At 38.5% G+C, this 14,613-nt stretch overlaps 1 protein-coding gene across 1 annotated transcript in view; it reads left to right on the top strand.

Moving 5' to 3' along the window:
- LOC125227320 (neuroligin-1-like) overlaps positions 1-14,317 on the top strand; it is a 31,846-nt gene extending 17,529 nt beyond the window's left edge. The window contains exons 5-14 of the mRNA XM_048131606.1: positions 348-536; positions 1,861-1,946; positions 3,211-3,378; positions 7,596-7,716; positions 8,219-8,415; positions 9,045-9,167; positions 9,616-9,761; positions 11,031-11,158; positions 11,411-11,560; positions 11,643-14,317. Of these exons, the coding sequence (XP_047987563.1) occupies positions 348-536; positions 1,861-1,946; positions 3,211-3,378; positions 7,596-7,716; positions 8,219-8,415; positions 9,045-9,167; positions 9,616-9,761; positions 11,031-11,158; positions 11,411-11,560; positions 11,643-12,550 (2,216 nt within the window). The 3' untranslated portion in view covers positions 12,551-14,317. The remainder of the gene's footprint in view (positions 1-347; positions 537-1,860; positions 1,947-3,210; positions 3,379-7,595; positions 7,717-8,218; positions 8,416-9,044; positions 9,168-9,615; positions 9,762-11,030; positions 11,159-11,410; positions 11,561-11,642) is intronic.
- The last annotated feature ends 296 nt before the right edge of the window (positions 14,318-14,613 follow it).

Raw genomic sequence — 14,613 nt, 5'->3', positions numbered from 1 at the left:
CTGAACACACAGCACTTTAAGTGCCAAGTGCCCCATTTCCAATACTAACAGTATATATACTTACGCCTATTTCAAAAGGGGTAGGCAGAGATTAGGGATTTATATTTGCTACTAATCTGATAAACCACTTTCACTTCCCTCACTTTCATAGCGTTCCTCAACCTCGTAATATGCTCCTCGGTTTCGTGTACCTTTCCTTCTGGTCTCTCTTCAGTCTTTTTGCAATATTTTCCCGATTTGGTTGCGAAAAGTACGTCTATCACTTCCAACTTAATGTAGGTATTAACCAGTTTATAAAATAACTACAAATGTATAACTAAAAACCACACGTGTATTATTGTTACCAGGTTTTTTAAAGACTGGTGCTAAGGGGTCGGCGCAGGGTAACTTCGGACTGATGGACCTAGTGGCGGGTCTACACTGGCTGCGCGAGAACCTGCCCGCGTTTGGCGGGGACCCGGAGCGGGTGACGCTCATGGGCCACGGCACGGGGGCGGCGCTCGCCAACTTTCTTGCTGTCTCCCCTGTGGCTCGAGGTAAGGAATACTCTTGGGTACGTAGCCAAATGCACAAACGCTCACGGTAATATCGTCAACAATTGTCATTTCGGCTAGGCCGGCAGAAGTTTATTCGACGGACGCTTGAGCCAGAGGCCTTTTTCACATTATTGCTGTGAAGGCGGTTACAGGTCGTGCGCCGTCTATCGTCAATTTAGGGATGGTTGGGCGCGTGAGGCGATGAAGGAATTTATTTATGCGGGCTGTATACAATCCAATCGGAGAGACGCAATACGAGATGAGTAGGAGCCAGATAAGAAGGACCTCTTTCTTGGCCTGTCTCGGGGTGTCTCGCCGAGTGTGTACAGCCGGCATCGGCATTAGGTCAACATATGTACAACGCTCGCAAAGGGCTATCTCTCCCTCGATAATCTTTCGATAGCATCTGTGAGGGAGCTGTAGTATCCGGACCGGACCCTGAACTGAAGTACCGGCTGTGCGTGTATACCACGTGAATACAGTTAAAGCCAAATATAAAAGAAAAAATATTTATGAGGTGTACGTCTACCTACACTTGACACATTAGTATGAGGTGAATAATTTATAGCTAGCAACGTTTTTTGTTCCAAGAATCAGCGTGAATATTATATGATGCCTGCTGTGAAATATGACAGTGACAATGTTGTCAGAGTCATACTCGTATTTCACAACGCTCTGAACAGTGGTACATAGCCCATAAGACGTGAATTTAATTAAAACAAATTAAAATATATTTTAATTGATGTCTCAACTATAATAAATAAATAGGAATAAATTAATATAAATGGAAAAATGAAAATCATTAACCCAAATATGATGCTGTACATGAATTATTTAAATCGATACATTCCTGTTGATATAAATATTACATTAATATAAACAGGAATATAAATCTAACCTAAATGATATCTTTATATCTGATGTATTCCAAAATGTATTTAACTCTAGTAATGTTGTAATGTTTCACGCGTCTGTAAATAATACAATTAGCTGTTGTTTATTCGTTCACCGAGGGTAAGCCCTGTGGAGATTTCATTATTTCGCGCAGCGCACCTACATCCCGTTTATATCCACCGTAACTTAATGCGATTAAAGGGGCTAACCGCTCAAGGCACGCACAAGAGCTTTCTCAAACGTAATTAAATTAAAAGTAAGGTCGGTCGACCAGAACTTAGTCCTGCAACTTAAAAATACAAAAAAACAAGGTTTGAAATAATAAAGGGGATGGAAGCAAACAAATGTTTTTCCTTGAGGACAGATTTCATTATCTTGCCGATGCTTGTGTTCGAAATAACAAAATTAAATTAGAGTTTTTTTGTTTCAGAGCTACTGAAGCGTGTCATCTTGTTAAGCGGGTCGGGTCTCAGCTCATGGGCATTGCAGAGAGAGCCACTTACGATAAAAAGAAAGGTAACCCATAAGAAATGTCATCTGGCAACTGTCGCTTCTAGCTGTAGAACGCTTTATTTGTCGCCGGGTATTATTACGTACCTACCGGTGGATAGCTACACTCTGTAGATTAATGAAGACGTGCCCTATACCGGGTAACATCATTACGAGTTTAACTTGAGGTCTTCGTCCTCTCTCTAGTTAAATGATTTTTCATATTCATACATTATATCTTACCCGCTATATGGCAATCTTAAACATACTAATAAAGTAGATTTAGTGATATTTGCACTTTTGGTAGTTTTCGTAATAGGTATCATTTATGGGTTTATAATTGTAACATACCTAACTGGTATCCAGTGCCTTTGAAGTAACAAGTTTTTATGTCAACTAGAATAATCAACTTTAGCTACTAAATATCTGCCGTCGCTGCAGAGTTGTTGCTTGGGTTTTATTGTTTGTTTAGTTTCAAATCGCACGTTACACGCTACTGTTCTCAATAGCAAACATGCTAGCGCACTAAGTAAATATCAATATTGGCAATAGGTAAAGGTTTTTAGTTACGAAATTGATTGTTATATTGCGCTTTTCTATCCTCAACAGTGATATTAGGATTAATTTTACATGAATCCTCAAGTTTAAATTAAAATTTCAGGACATATTGAGTCACATGTTGTTAAATTTATCACTGGATACCAAGTTTTAAAATAAAAATACTTAATTACCTAATGCTACTGAATACATTTTTCAACAAAAAATAAACAAATGACAACTGACTTTGTATATCTAACTTTAACTCGTATTCCCGTAAATTTTATGTGAACCTAGCTGTATTGCATCTCTCAAACTATTGGCATTGACTAGGTATCTTCTTTCTAAGACATATGTGGGCATTTTCAGAATTTAGGACCCCCCAATTAGCGTAAGTTGTTAACAAAAATTAACTCGTTGTCAGTTTTGTGACGACAATTAAGCATAAAATATGTCAAAAAATTTACTTTCACATTCTGAATGTAGATTCGCTTCAAGTTTATGTAATTAACACAAAAACAATATTTTTATAGAAATTTCATGCTTAATTATCGTCACAAAAGTGACAGTGAGTTAATTTTTGTTAACAAATTAACGCTAATTGGGGGGCCCCAAATTCTGAAAATGCCCATATTCTTATTTGCGTTATAATTTTCGGAATACAGAAGAGTCGTGGCATGTCTGGCGTCTTTTACATTAAAGGACACTTTTCTTTTCGAACAAACTTTGTAAATGTAAATGGGTTGATTGTCAGGTGGCAGAGCAGACGGGATGCCACGGCGACCTGCAGGAGGACGACCTGGCGCCGTGCCTGCGCAACAAGCCGCTGGCCGAGCTGCTAGCCGTGCGACTCGACCCGCCCAGGTTCCTGCCCGGCTTCGCGCCCTTCGTCGACGGCACTGTCATTGTCAATCCGTCTTCCGTAAGTTTACAACACAACATTTACCTTTGCGCAATTTTCCCTTGAAAACGAGAGACATATTTTATTTATTTGTTTTACAAGGGGGCAAAGTTGGGGTAGTAAGTAGGGGGTTAAGAAAGACTCACAAAAGATAGGTTAACAAGGCACCTCAATAAACATAATATATTAAATAATAGACAATACGGATACCAAAAAAGTAGAGGTACAAATGACGCCATCACAAAACTGATTGAGGACATAGTTCTCCAACTCAATAGTAAAAGGAGAGTTGCGGGTCTATTCCTCGATTTGAGCTCGGCTTTTGACACTGTTGACCATGGAGTACTGCTAGCCAAGTTGGAGCATTATGGCATTAGAGGTATAATGTTAGAATTTTTTGAATCTTACCTTGCACACAGGCAACAGTTTGTCGAAGTCACGTGGACTCAAGACAACAAAGAAACAGTGCACAGATCCAGAATAGCCAATTCAGAAAGAGGAGTTCCACAAGGATCGATCCTGGGTCCTATCTTCTTTATCATTTTTATTAATGACCTAGTATCATACATAGAGAAATCAGTTCCGGATGTTAAGCTTGTAGTCTACGCTGATGATACCAATGCTGTAGTATCTGCTGAAAACATGACGCAGCTGAATGACAAAGTTAACATTACTCTACAAGCTCTAAACACCTGGTTCAGCACAAACAACCTTAAACTGAATTGTGCCAAGACTAATGCTTTGTTGTTTAAAACCACCTCGAGAAATAAAGACAGTCTACAGATTTCATCAAATGGAGTTATAATTCAACAAGTTGATTCTGTTAAATTTCTCGGAGTCAAGATTGATTCAAGTTTATGCTGGAAAGAGGAACTTTCATCACTAGTTAACTCTATATAAGTTCGGCTTGTTATGCATTACGAAGTCTCAGAGAAGTGGTGAATTTGCCTCAATTAAAAATGGTGTACCACGCACTGCTTGAAACGAATTTTGCAAGGTGTAATTTTAGACGCCGAATGTATGGGAACGCGGTGTACCACGCACTGGTAGAATCTAAAATTAGATATAGCGTCAAGTTTTGGGGTAACAGTTATCTATACAATATCCAGGCAGCTTTTGTGGCCCAAAAGAGAGCCATACAAACTATAGTCAGAGTACCTCAGATGACGTCATGTAAACCTCATTTCATAGAGTTCCATATCCTAAAAGTACCCAGTCTATACATTCTTGTTATTCTTAGTGACCTCATAAAGTACCTAAACTGCATTGAAACTTTGGATAAAAGAAGAAAACGGCTGGAAACAAGAAGGAAGGACTTACCACAAATAATAACCACTAAACTGCAGGTGGTTAAACACTCTTCAGCTTACCAAGCAGTTACTCTGTTTAACAGATTGCCAACGGAGTTGAAGTCGGTCACAAATTTAAATTTGTTTAAAAAATGTCTAAAATCGTATCTGGTGGAAAAGTGTTTTTATTCTGTGGATGAGTTTATAGGCTCAAAACAGTTTCTTTTTTTTGTGATATTTTTTCTTTCTTTCTGACATAGGTACCTAATATAATGATAGTATTAATGAATAATTTCGATGTTGACTTAGATTTATGTATTATTAGTTATTTATTAAGTTAGTAATTTTTTTTTAAATTTGTAGATATTTAGTTATATTGTAATTGTAATATTATTAATTTTATGTAATATTCAAACACAATGTATATTGTTAAATGAATAAAATGACTATGACTATGACTAAGTTGTTGTTTAACCGCACGTGCCAATATTGATACCCGACAGCAGCGGCTGGTCCATACAAGCCGATTCCCACCGGCCTGCCTAAAAATTGATTACTAGTAAAGTACCTAATGTTAAGGCAGGTTTCCTTTTGCTTTGGTGTTGCCTAGCAGAAATTTTCACCAGCCGCCACTGATACCCGAGCAAGCGAAATATTCCAATATTGAACCGCGAGCGTAGCGAGTGGTTCAAAAAGTGGAATCTTGAGCGTTGCAAGTGTTTCAAGGCACGAAGGTTATACAAACTTTGCCACCGAGTGAACAAAATTTTTCACCACACCAACACGAACCAAATACTGACTATAAAACATCAAAATAAATCAAATCCATCAATTTTTTCAATACTTATGATTCAAAATCATCATTTATAGGTAAAATATATCAGTAAGCTTAAGACATCAAGTTAAAATTTGTATGAAACTACTTTGTACTCGTGGATAAAGTTGGCGCCAGTTGGCGTGGTGAAAAGTTCATTGAAAATTATGCATTGTTGTATTCATAATGGTTACACTGTACCTTGTTTGGCAGAAGATAATATGTAATTAAGATTTATTTATCCTTTACGTTCCAAATAAACGTACGTATTTTATTTAATTTTCGTATGTTCGATACCGACCCTATATCTTTAATTCATTTTAAACGGTAGGAACTCTACCTAAATATGTATTGAAAGAGTTTAGTAAAGGTTTGTTCTAAAATATTCCACTCAATTGTTATTAGAAAATAAGAGTCACCTCACTCGCAGCATGTCAGCTGTATGACACGTCATCACTCAACATAACCTTCTTATTCCTCAACACTCTTCTGAGCGTATATTAAAAGTAAATATTTGGTATGGTTTCTGAACTCTGCGCAATTTATAAAAGTCGACGACTTGAAAGACGTGAATGTGATAACGCTCCAGAAAATGCAAATCGTCTTCACGGGAAACATAAACCAGCCAGTATATGTATAGAGAACAACAATAATATTTTAATATGTATGATAATATTTTAAATTACTTCTAAATATTTCGTTTCGGATATTTATCTGCCATTTAAGTCCTTCCACAATGAAATTGTAAATTTAAACCATTAAAATTTAACTGAATATTCATAACTTCAGAACATAACCCTCCGGAGATTGAAGCTCATCGGGCCAAAAGGCACTGCAGCTCCGATTCAATCACAAAAGCATGTAACCCAAATTTAACCTTGTCGTGTCAGGGCTTTGTTTTGATATATTCCTACTTTGCCTAAGGCGGTGTAGATTACCTAGTACCTAGAACCTACTACGTATATACTCGGATCTTATTCAAATCAGCGTTATATGGGCCAGTGTGTAGTTAGACACGCCACAGTTCAATTAGATTAATTGATCGGACGTCTCCGACGTGGCAACGTTGCTTCACTTGCCTGTAATGCATACCTAGATTCGAGCAATCTGGCTGACGGCATTTCGCACGCTCCCTACACATGATTTCATGAGTATGTTGTTGAAGCTTGACTTTATTATGATCGATTACGATAATTTTTTTTAAATACCAAGAATCGTCGAAAATGGTTTGCAGAAATCAAAATAGATAAGAAATCAAATTACGTCGAGTACTTAAGCACAAATCTGTTTGAAATTACTTCGAACGTAAGGCCCATAGGGATTAAACTAATCGTGTCTTACAAAACAGTTGAGTTCTGAACTAATCTGGATTATTACAGCCGACTTCAACAAGTTCACTTTTCGCGGAGTTTCGTCCGCAGAACCTTAACATATGCTGCGACTAAACTTCATCCGCCATCTGGCCGCTTCGTAAAGCCTGTTCTGAACTACCACATGTTTCAAAAATGTATTTTTCCCATGTAGTTTATTTTTTTAAAATATCTGCAATAAAGTAGTATACATATTACGGTACAATTACGGATGATAACGAGTGGCGAGAAATTATAACACGATCAAACAGAGTATTTTAAATCCACACGAGTTACGAATCCATTCTTTGCATGTGTCGAACAACGTTTTACAGTAAACAGTACCTACCTATATAATATGGCCCTTTGAGTTATCGACATAGGCACATATAGTAAAGAGCGATAACGAATGTCTTTGGAAAGAGACAATTAACGTCACATAAGCAAGAAAAAGACAACGCTCTACGAAGACGAAAAACCGATATGCATATTGTGCATTCTTTATCGCCGTTTACTGCACGTAAAGTCACCGGCATAAATAAGTGACGATTTCTATACCCTGTCGCTTTTAATCGTTTGACAATTTCGTATGACATTTCAAACAAGACGTTAATGTGACAAGGTATAGAAATCATCACATATTTATGCCGGTGACTGTACTACTTTGTGCAGTGTCTCGCTTGTAGTAAAGTGTAGTAAATATGTTTCTGTATATGTATATTATACGTAGTAGATAATATAATGTAGCTATAAATAAAACTATTATAATTTGTTTCCCATTACTAGGCCCCTCCGCCCACCGACAGCTCGCGGCTCGGCGCCGGCGCCGCCGCGGTGGCGACCGCTGCCGGCCACGAGCTCGCCGACTTTCCGCACAGAGAACTATTGTTCGGTCTCACTACTACCGGTAATTTTACACGGTTTTATATTTATACAGTACAACCTCCGTGGCACCGGGGTAACGAAGTGCTCCTCTGTAGAGTCTGTATTTTTTGTCAGTAATTAATAACACCATATTTCACATTACTTTACGAACAAATTTCCTAAAAAAAATTTGCTTTAAGCGCAAGGAACATTATAAGTATTATGTCATTACTATTTATCAATAGTATTTTATACAATCGTGATATAATACAAATCTTTTCAGTCGAGTACCATGTTTAGGCCACGAAGCTTGCTGAGTGGCCTAATAGTAAGGTACGAGAGTGAAAAGCTTAATTACAGTACTTACGACAACGAACACTTTTTACGTAAATGCATTGTCAACGTACCTACCTAGCTTCAAGTTAATTATATTTTATCTTTCAATTACTGTGGTAGGTAGAGCTATTAAAAGTCTGTTCTACTTTTCTAATAGATTCCGTGGGTCTAGATCATAAATATGCAAAGTGACATGCCATTCCTTGCAGAATCTTACCTGGAATTCAACGCTCAAGACTTGGAGTTCGGTTTCAACGAGAGCCGCCGGGACCGCATTCTGCGCACATTCGTTAGGAACGCCTACTACTACCACCTTAACGAAATATATTCCACCCTGAAGAATGAGTACACGGATTGGGATAAACCTCTGCAAAACCCCCTCAGCGTCCGCGACGCTACGCTAGAGGTACGTGTTCTACTTTTTCTTACTTAAACATGTAATCAACTTATAAATACTCATCAGAGCCTTACTAAAACAAAGTTTCGATCACTTCTAATAGAAAAGACGCGTGATGACACTGCTAAACTACGCCTCTGTTTGGATATGCGCTTCCGTTTGCTCCAGAATATTAGGGTGTATTGCTATTAATTATTATATAGTTTCTGCAAGATAACGATGTAGCGTGTATTTATGGTTTCTGTGTGATCACGATATCGATAGTGGGCTCCAAGTTGATAACTGACAGGCTGAGTCGACTGTTCTCGAGCCCCCGAGCCGGCGGTATCGCAGGCGATCTCAATTAAGCTTCAAGTGGTTTTCGCAACTCACCGTTCCCGCGTCCTACAAAGGAAGTTAATGACGCTCGCGCACACTGAATACAAGATGGGCGCGGTGAAAGGCTTTATTAGAAAATACTTGCATCTTCGGGTAAGAAATTAGCGTCGGATCTGTTGCAACAATTAGGCCGTTCGATAATATGTACTTGGAAATACGCAAACATTTAATCATTGGCTCTTACTTATTTAACTTTGCAAGTTACGTTTCATTCAGTAGTCTGTGGTACGTTGTGTAATTCTATTTTGCGCTTCCATTAGGTACTTAGCGACGGGCGAACGGCGGCCCCACTTATCAGGTTAGGGTACCTGCACGCTCTCCGCGGCGGAACCACTTATTTTTCACACTTTCACCACCTCTCGCCCGACAAGGATTATCCACAGGTACGCTTTACTCTTCAAATTAATCGAATCAACAAAATACCTACAGGAAGGGATATAAAATGTAATTTATTACTTCAATAAAATGTGTCTACTATGATTTCTAATGTTACACAATCTCATTTGTATTTTTAACAACCCAGTTAAAATAACAAGTAATTTTGGCCTTGATAGTACATATATGTCACAATTTCGATTTCTTTCAACCCCTTTTTGCTAAAAGTGGCACTGAAGCTTGAGTAGTTCATGTGCTCTGCCTACCCCTTTATGGGATACAGGCGCTTAGGCTTGATTATAAGTATGTATAGTACATATACCAGATACAATTATAATACTTAATTTATAGATTCAAGTAGTCTAAATTTTGGCAAAGAAAAGTGCGTGTAACTACAAAATTGACAATAGGCTAAATGCAAATGTGTAATAAATACATGATCGTATTGTTTCGTAGCGTCCAGGTTCAGTGCACGGCGAGGAGCTGCCCTACTACCTGGGCGTGCCACTGTCCCTGTCCCACCACGCTCAGAACTACACTCAGCAGGAGCAGCGAGTGTCGCGCTTGTGCATGCACTACATCACCAACTTCGTTAAATACGGGTAAGTCCTTGCCGGCATGCATATGCGTCTATATGCTCGTACCTACGCGTTACTCTCGCAGTGTTTGAACGGAATTTAACTAACTTCAACGTGTAGATATTGAGTAGTTAAATAAACGAAGCTTGGGTATACAGTGTGTAAGCTTTATACGGGCGAGAAATTAGACCAGACATAGAATTCATTAGTGTTATCATTAATTAAGAGGTGTTTTTGTGTTACTTTTAATTTTCAGGAAGTAACCTTTTAATATTTTGTTTAGCTTTACACACTGTATGTACAGTGAGCTGCGAAAATGCATGGAGAAATTATGAATGAATTCATTGATAAATCGTCGTTTTTGTGTCGGGGGTTAAAAACCAACGAACTCAGACTTAATCGACTTAGCTTTATAACTTAGAAATCATAGAATAACTTAAGTAAGTATAACATATTATTAGAAATTGGAACACGTGCATTAATTAACATTGCGTTCCTATATGTGTTACATCACAACGTTAACATTTCCCGCTGTGAGGATTTCAGCAAATCGTCAAGTTTCCTATCACGTATGAAATAGAATTACGCGTACCGCCCCCGTGCAGTTGACTTCAAGTTACACAGTGTGCGGTAATCCAAGGGAGCACTACTGCCAACGAGTACCGAGAGCTCGCGCCCGTGTTTACATACCTGCAAAATAACTATTAAAGGAAGTTGTTTACCTTGCTGAATTTTTAAATTCTACTTATTTTGTTTTACGGGTCATAAAAATATATTTGTTATACAAGGGGGCAAAGTTGTATTTTAACGCAGAGTGTGGAATTGAAAAACGAGCAAGTGAAAGGATTCTATAGTTGAACCACGAGCGAAGCGAGTGATTCGAGAATAGAATCCTGAACTTGCGAGTTTTTTAACACACGAGAAGTAAAATACATTTGCACCCGAGTGTAACACAAAACTTTTCCCCTCACTATAGCGAGGAAACTACAACGCAAAAAATGCATTTATCACTGCTTCCAAGTAGTTTCACAGGTGGTAAATCATCTTTATTACTAGATTCACCTAATTTTATCAATTTTAAAGCAGTTAATTTGACTATATTGAAGGTCAAATTACTTTACCCACTAGTGGATAAAATGCGTTTTTACCCGCTGGTATTAAAGGACTAAACACGTGTTTTCGAGCTAGTGAGGGGAAAATAACTATTATTTAATAAAATGAGCATAAAAATGTGATAAAATGTGATGATGTTTATAATTTGAATGAATAATAAAAGTAAACGATTTTCGGCAGTAACCCGAACGACCCTTCTGCGACGCCGCCACCGAGCCCACTGCTGGGCGAGGCGCCGAGACTGGGTCCCAACCAGACGCCATACTGGGACACTTATGACACCATCAACCAGCTCTACCTGGAGATCAGTGCGTAACTGTCTTGTATTTATAGTTTTATTTTTTTTTATACTCATGTTACGAGTACGCTATGCAAATATAATTCTTTCCTAAAGTGTCGAAAATATATGCCTTTCTACCTATTAAATAGGTACATTACATATAGATATAGAATGAGCAACTTTACCCTTTTAAGCAAACTTTTGGGTCTAAAATAGTATAATTGCTACTGCGAGTAAGTTGCGCTCATTTATTTCAATTAGCTTTCGTTTTGCGGTGCAGGTAGTAAGGCTGAAATGCGCAGCCATTACCGTGGCCACAAGATGTCGCTCTGGCTGTCCCTCATCCCGCAGCTGCACCGCTCCGGGCCCGACATGCCGGACGCCGCCATGCGGCACCACCACTTTCAAGAAGATCCTAATTATTACGAAGGTGACTACACTTGATATTTATACTGTGTATTTTGTTTAATACCTATGTATGTAAATGCCCCTAATACGTATTTTGTTTGCAGGCGCTGTAAGAGTGCAACCTATGACTCGAGAACATGTGCCGCATGTTGTGAATCTGGATAGCGCTGTGCGTGGCGACGGTGGGCGCACTACACCGCCGCCGCGCACAGCAGCTCCACGGCCCTCCGTCCCACCCGCGCCCTCCACCGAGTGCCCCCCTAATGTCACGACGACACCTGCTCAAACCGACGACGCCCTGTTGCGGCGACTCGCTTCTTCTCATTATCAGTCTTATACTGCCGCCCTGACCGTCACGATAGCAGTCGGGTGTTTCCTTCTACTTCTCAACGTTCTTATATTCGCTGGCATATATCACCAGAGAGGAACGCGGCCCCGGCGATCGAAAGATGATTTGGCCGAGGCGGGAAGCTCATCATCTTCCGACAATTATGATGGAAAGCTCGACTACGAAGTGCGCGCATTTGATGGGAAAGGTTTCGGTTTCGAGTGTAAGTCTGCCCACGTGCCGCGGGCAACCGGGTCTAAGTTTGATCTACGGACGTTATCAGACTGCGGTGAGCCTACGTTTGGTGAATACAGTTGCTACGACGAGAAACACAGGGCGGCGCGTCGGTCGTTGCCGGATGTAAGTGTGGGTAGTGCGATTGAAGCCGGTAGTGTAGTTTGTATCGGTGTAGACACACAGAAACCTGATATTCAAAAAGTGGATGGAAGACAAGAGGTCATAGGTAGAACTACCACCTTTGAACCTAGAGTAGTTGATAGTTCTACACAAGTGAAATTCGGTCCAGTGCCCGACCCGTCGGAAGGGGCGTGCGAGTCCAACGCCGAGTCGGAGGCCTGCGGCGCGAGCGGCTCGGGCATCCTGCGCGTGCCGCCGGCCGCCGCCACGCCCGCGCCGCCCGGCATCATGAAGAAGAGGGTACAGATTCAGGAGATATCAGTATGAGGGCTCCTTGATACCGCTCAAATTGTTATTAATAAAAGGACTGAATTATAACGAATTCACGACCTCTTCAAGTGTATATTTAGAGTAATGAAATGTGACAAGAGTAAAGAAACAATGTATATATTGATACAGTTTATTAGATAAATAATAAATGTGCGTACAGCGAAATGGACTTAGAGGAATATATGTAATTTTCTCTGCCTTATGTGAATCTGCAGTTGTAAATATGTAAGTAATACTTCTTGTCTCTTCCGCTCTACTTGCTATCGTATAGAAGGCGTGGGAATAGTTTAACAGTTTGTATAGTGGGTAAGTCGCAGTCCTTGATTACATACATTCGAGCTAATATAATTTGCCTGTGACTACACTGTGACTGTTATATTATTTCTACCCTTTATACATAATATATAGAATGAAGGAATTGTAGGTTCTTGTGAACGTATTTGTATGTAAAGTTAACATTTACATGTGAATATAACAATAACATAGTAATGAAGTGATCTAAATACCGTTGTACATAATGGATACAAAAAGTATTTCGCGTAGTATATAAATAACTTTGAATGTTGTAATTTTTTGTAAAGTTACTTTAAGTGACTATTACTTTGAGTAGTTTTTGATAAGTAACAATTGAAAATTAATATGACAAACGGGTAAGTACTCAGAAGCGCTCATTAGGTTAAAAATAAAACCATCAACCAACGCGAGAACGGTTCATATTATTTAAACCAAACAATTACTTCGAGGTAAACAGGGTAAAAGACCATTCTTTAAAGTACAATTCTGCCATCAAAAATATTTCTACAGTTATGCCCATACAGAGTAGTCGTTTTAGTAGCTTTTAATTGACCGAATGCCTAGATTAATCAAATTCTATAGGTATACTTACTATAATTAACGCGAACCTCTGGTCTCACCCTACGTAACTGCTTTATACCCATATACTAAACGTAAACTATCACTTTTTTATAAACAAATTAATCCCGAGTTTTAAATTTGTTTGATTAAATAATGATACCTACTCTTGCATGACTTAAATAAATACTTTAGTAAACTTTCTGTACAAATCACTACAAATTTTCTGTAGGTGAAATTATTATACATATGGTGCCCACGAGGAACCTGAACGATGTTGAACAGCTTGATCAATATACCTAGATATTTTTCTAGCACGAACGTCAAGTTGTTAGTGCTTGACAAAATAAAAACATCGACAATCCTTTTATCGATAAATATCCTTACATAAGGTTATTGATTACCCCTGATAATAATCTCTAAAATCTTGAATAATCATGTAAGAAATTATGTATACTATTAAAATATGGTTCGTTTTAGGTATTATTATTGTCCATTTATTTTCAAACATGTGACATTTGTATAATACATTAATGATATATACCTACACATCAATTCGAGCCTATATTCAATAAACGGGGTAGGCAGAGCACATGCAACTACTCAAGATTCAGTGCCACGGCAATAATTAATGACATAATAAAATTATAATAATTAATGACATATTATAATGTAAGTTATCGATGAACTAAATATCGGAAGGAAGTCACTAGTGTCACTTCGTTCGTGACATAAAAAATATCTAGGTATATTGATCAAAGTTTCAAACTTTTAGAATAAGCTAGTTTCATTTTTAATTAGCAATATTAAATGAATACGTGTCTTTAATTTTTATGAAATTGAAAATAATTTGCTTATCCTTAGAGCGTTTTCACATTTTCTGATCAGATATCGGATGTAGGACCAACATATATCCTACTAGCTTTTACCCGCGGCTTCGCCCGCGTAATAAAAGTATTCTTATTGAAACGTTTACAAAAAATAAGATTTTCATTTGGATCCGTAGGTTTCTTTGTAGGTAAGCGGGGCAATTCTCGACTGGGGGGCCATTGTAACTGATCTATTTGCTGTACGGTCAGCCAAGAAAGTGGTTTACCACTTTTCGACTCTATTGATCGAAAAGTGGTAAACCACTTTTTTGGCTGACTGTACCTTACACATATTACTGTTGTTTTAAAAGAAATTCTTGCAATTATTGTAGAATTGTT

This window comes from Leguminivora glycinivorella, chromosome 6, assembly GCF_023078275.1.
Source record: "Leguminivora glycinivorella isolate SPB_JAAS2020 chromosome 6, LegGlyc_1.1, whole genome shotgun sequence".
NCBI classification, from domain to species: Eukaryota; Metazoa; Arthropoda; class Insecta; order Lepidoptera; family Tortricidae; genus Leguminivora; species Leguminivora glycinivorella.
Note: the sequence above shows the minus strand (reverse complement) of the source record. Positions and strands in the feature narration are given on the sequence as shown.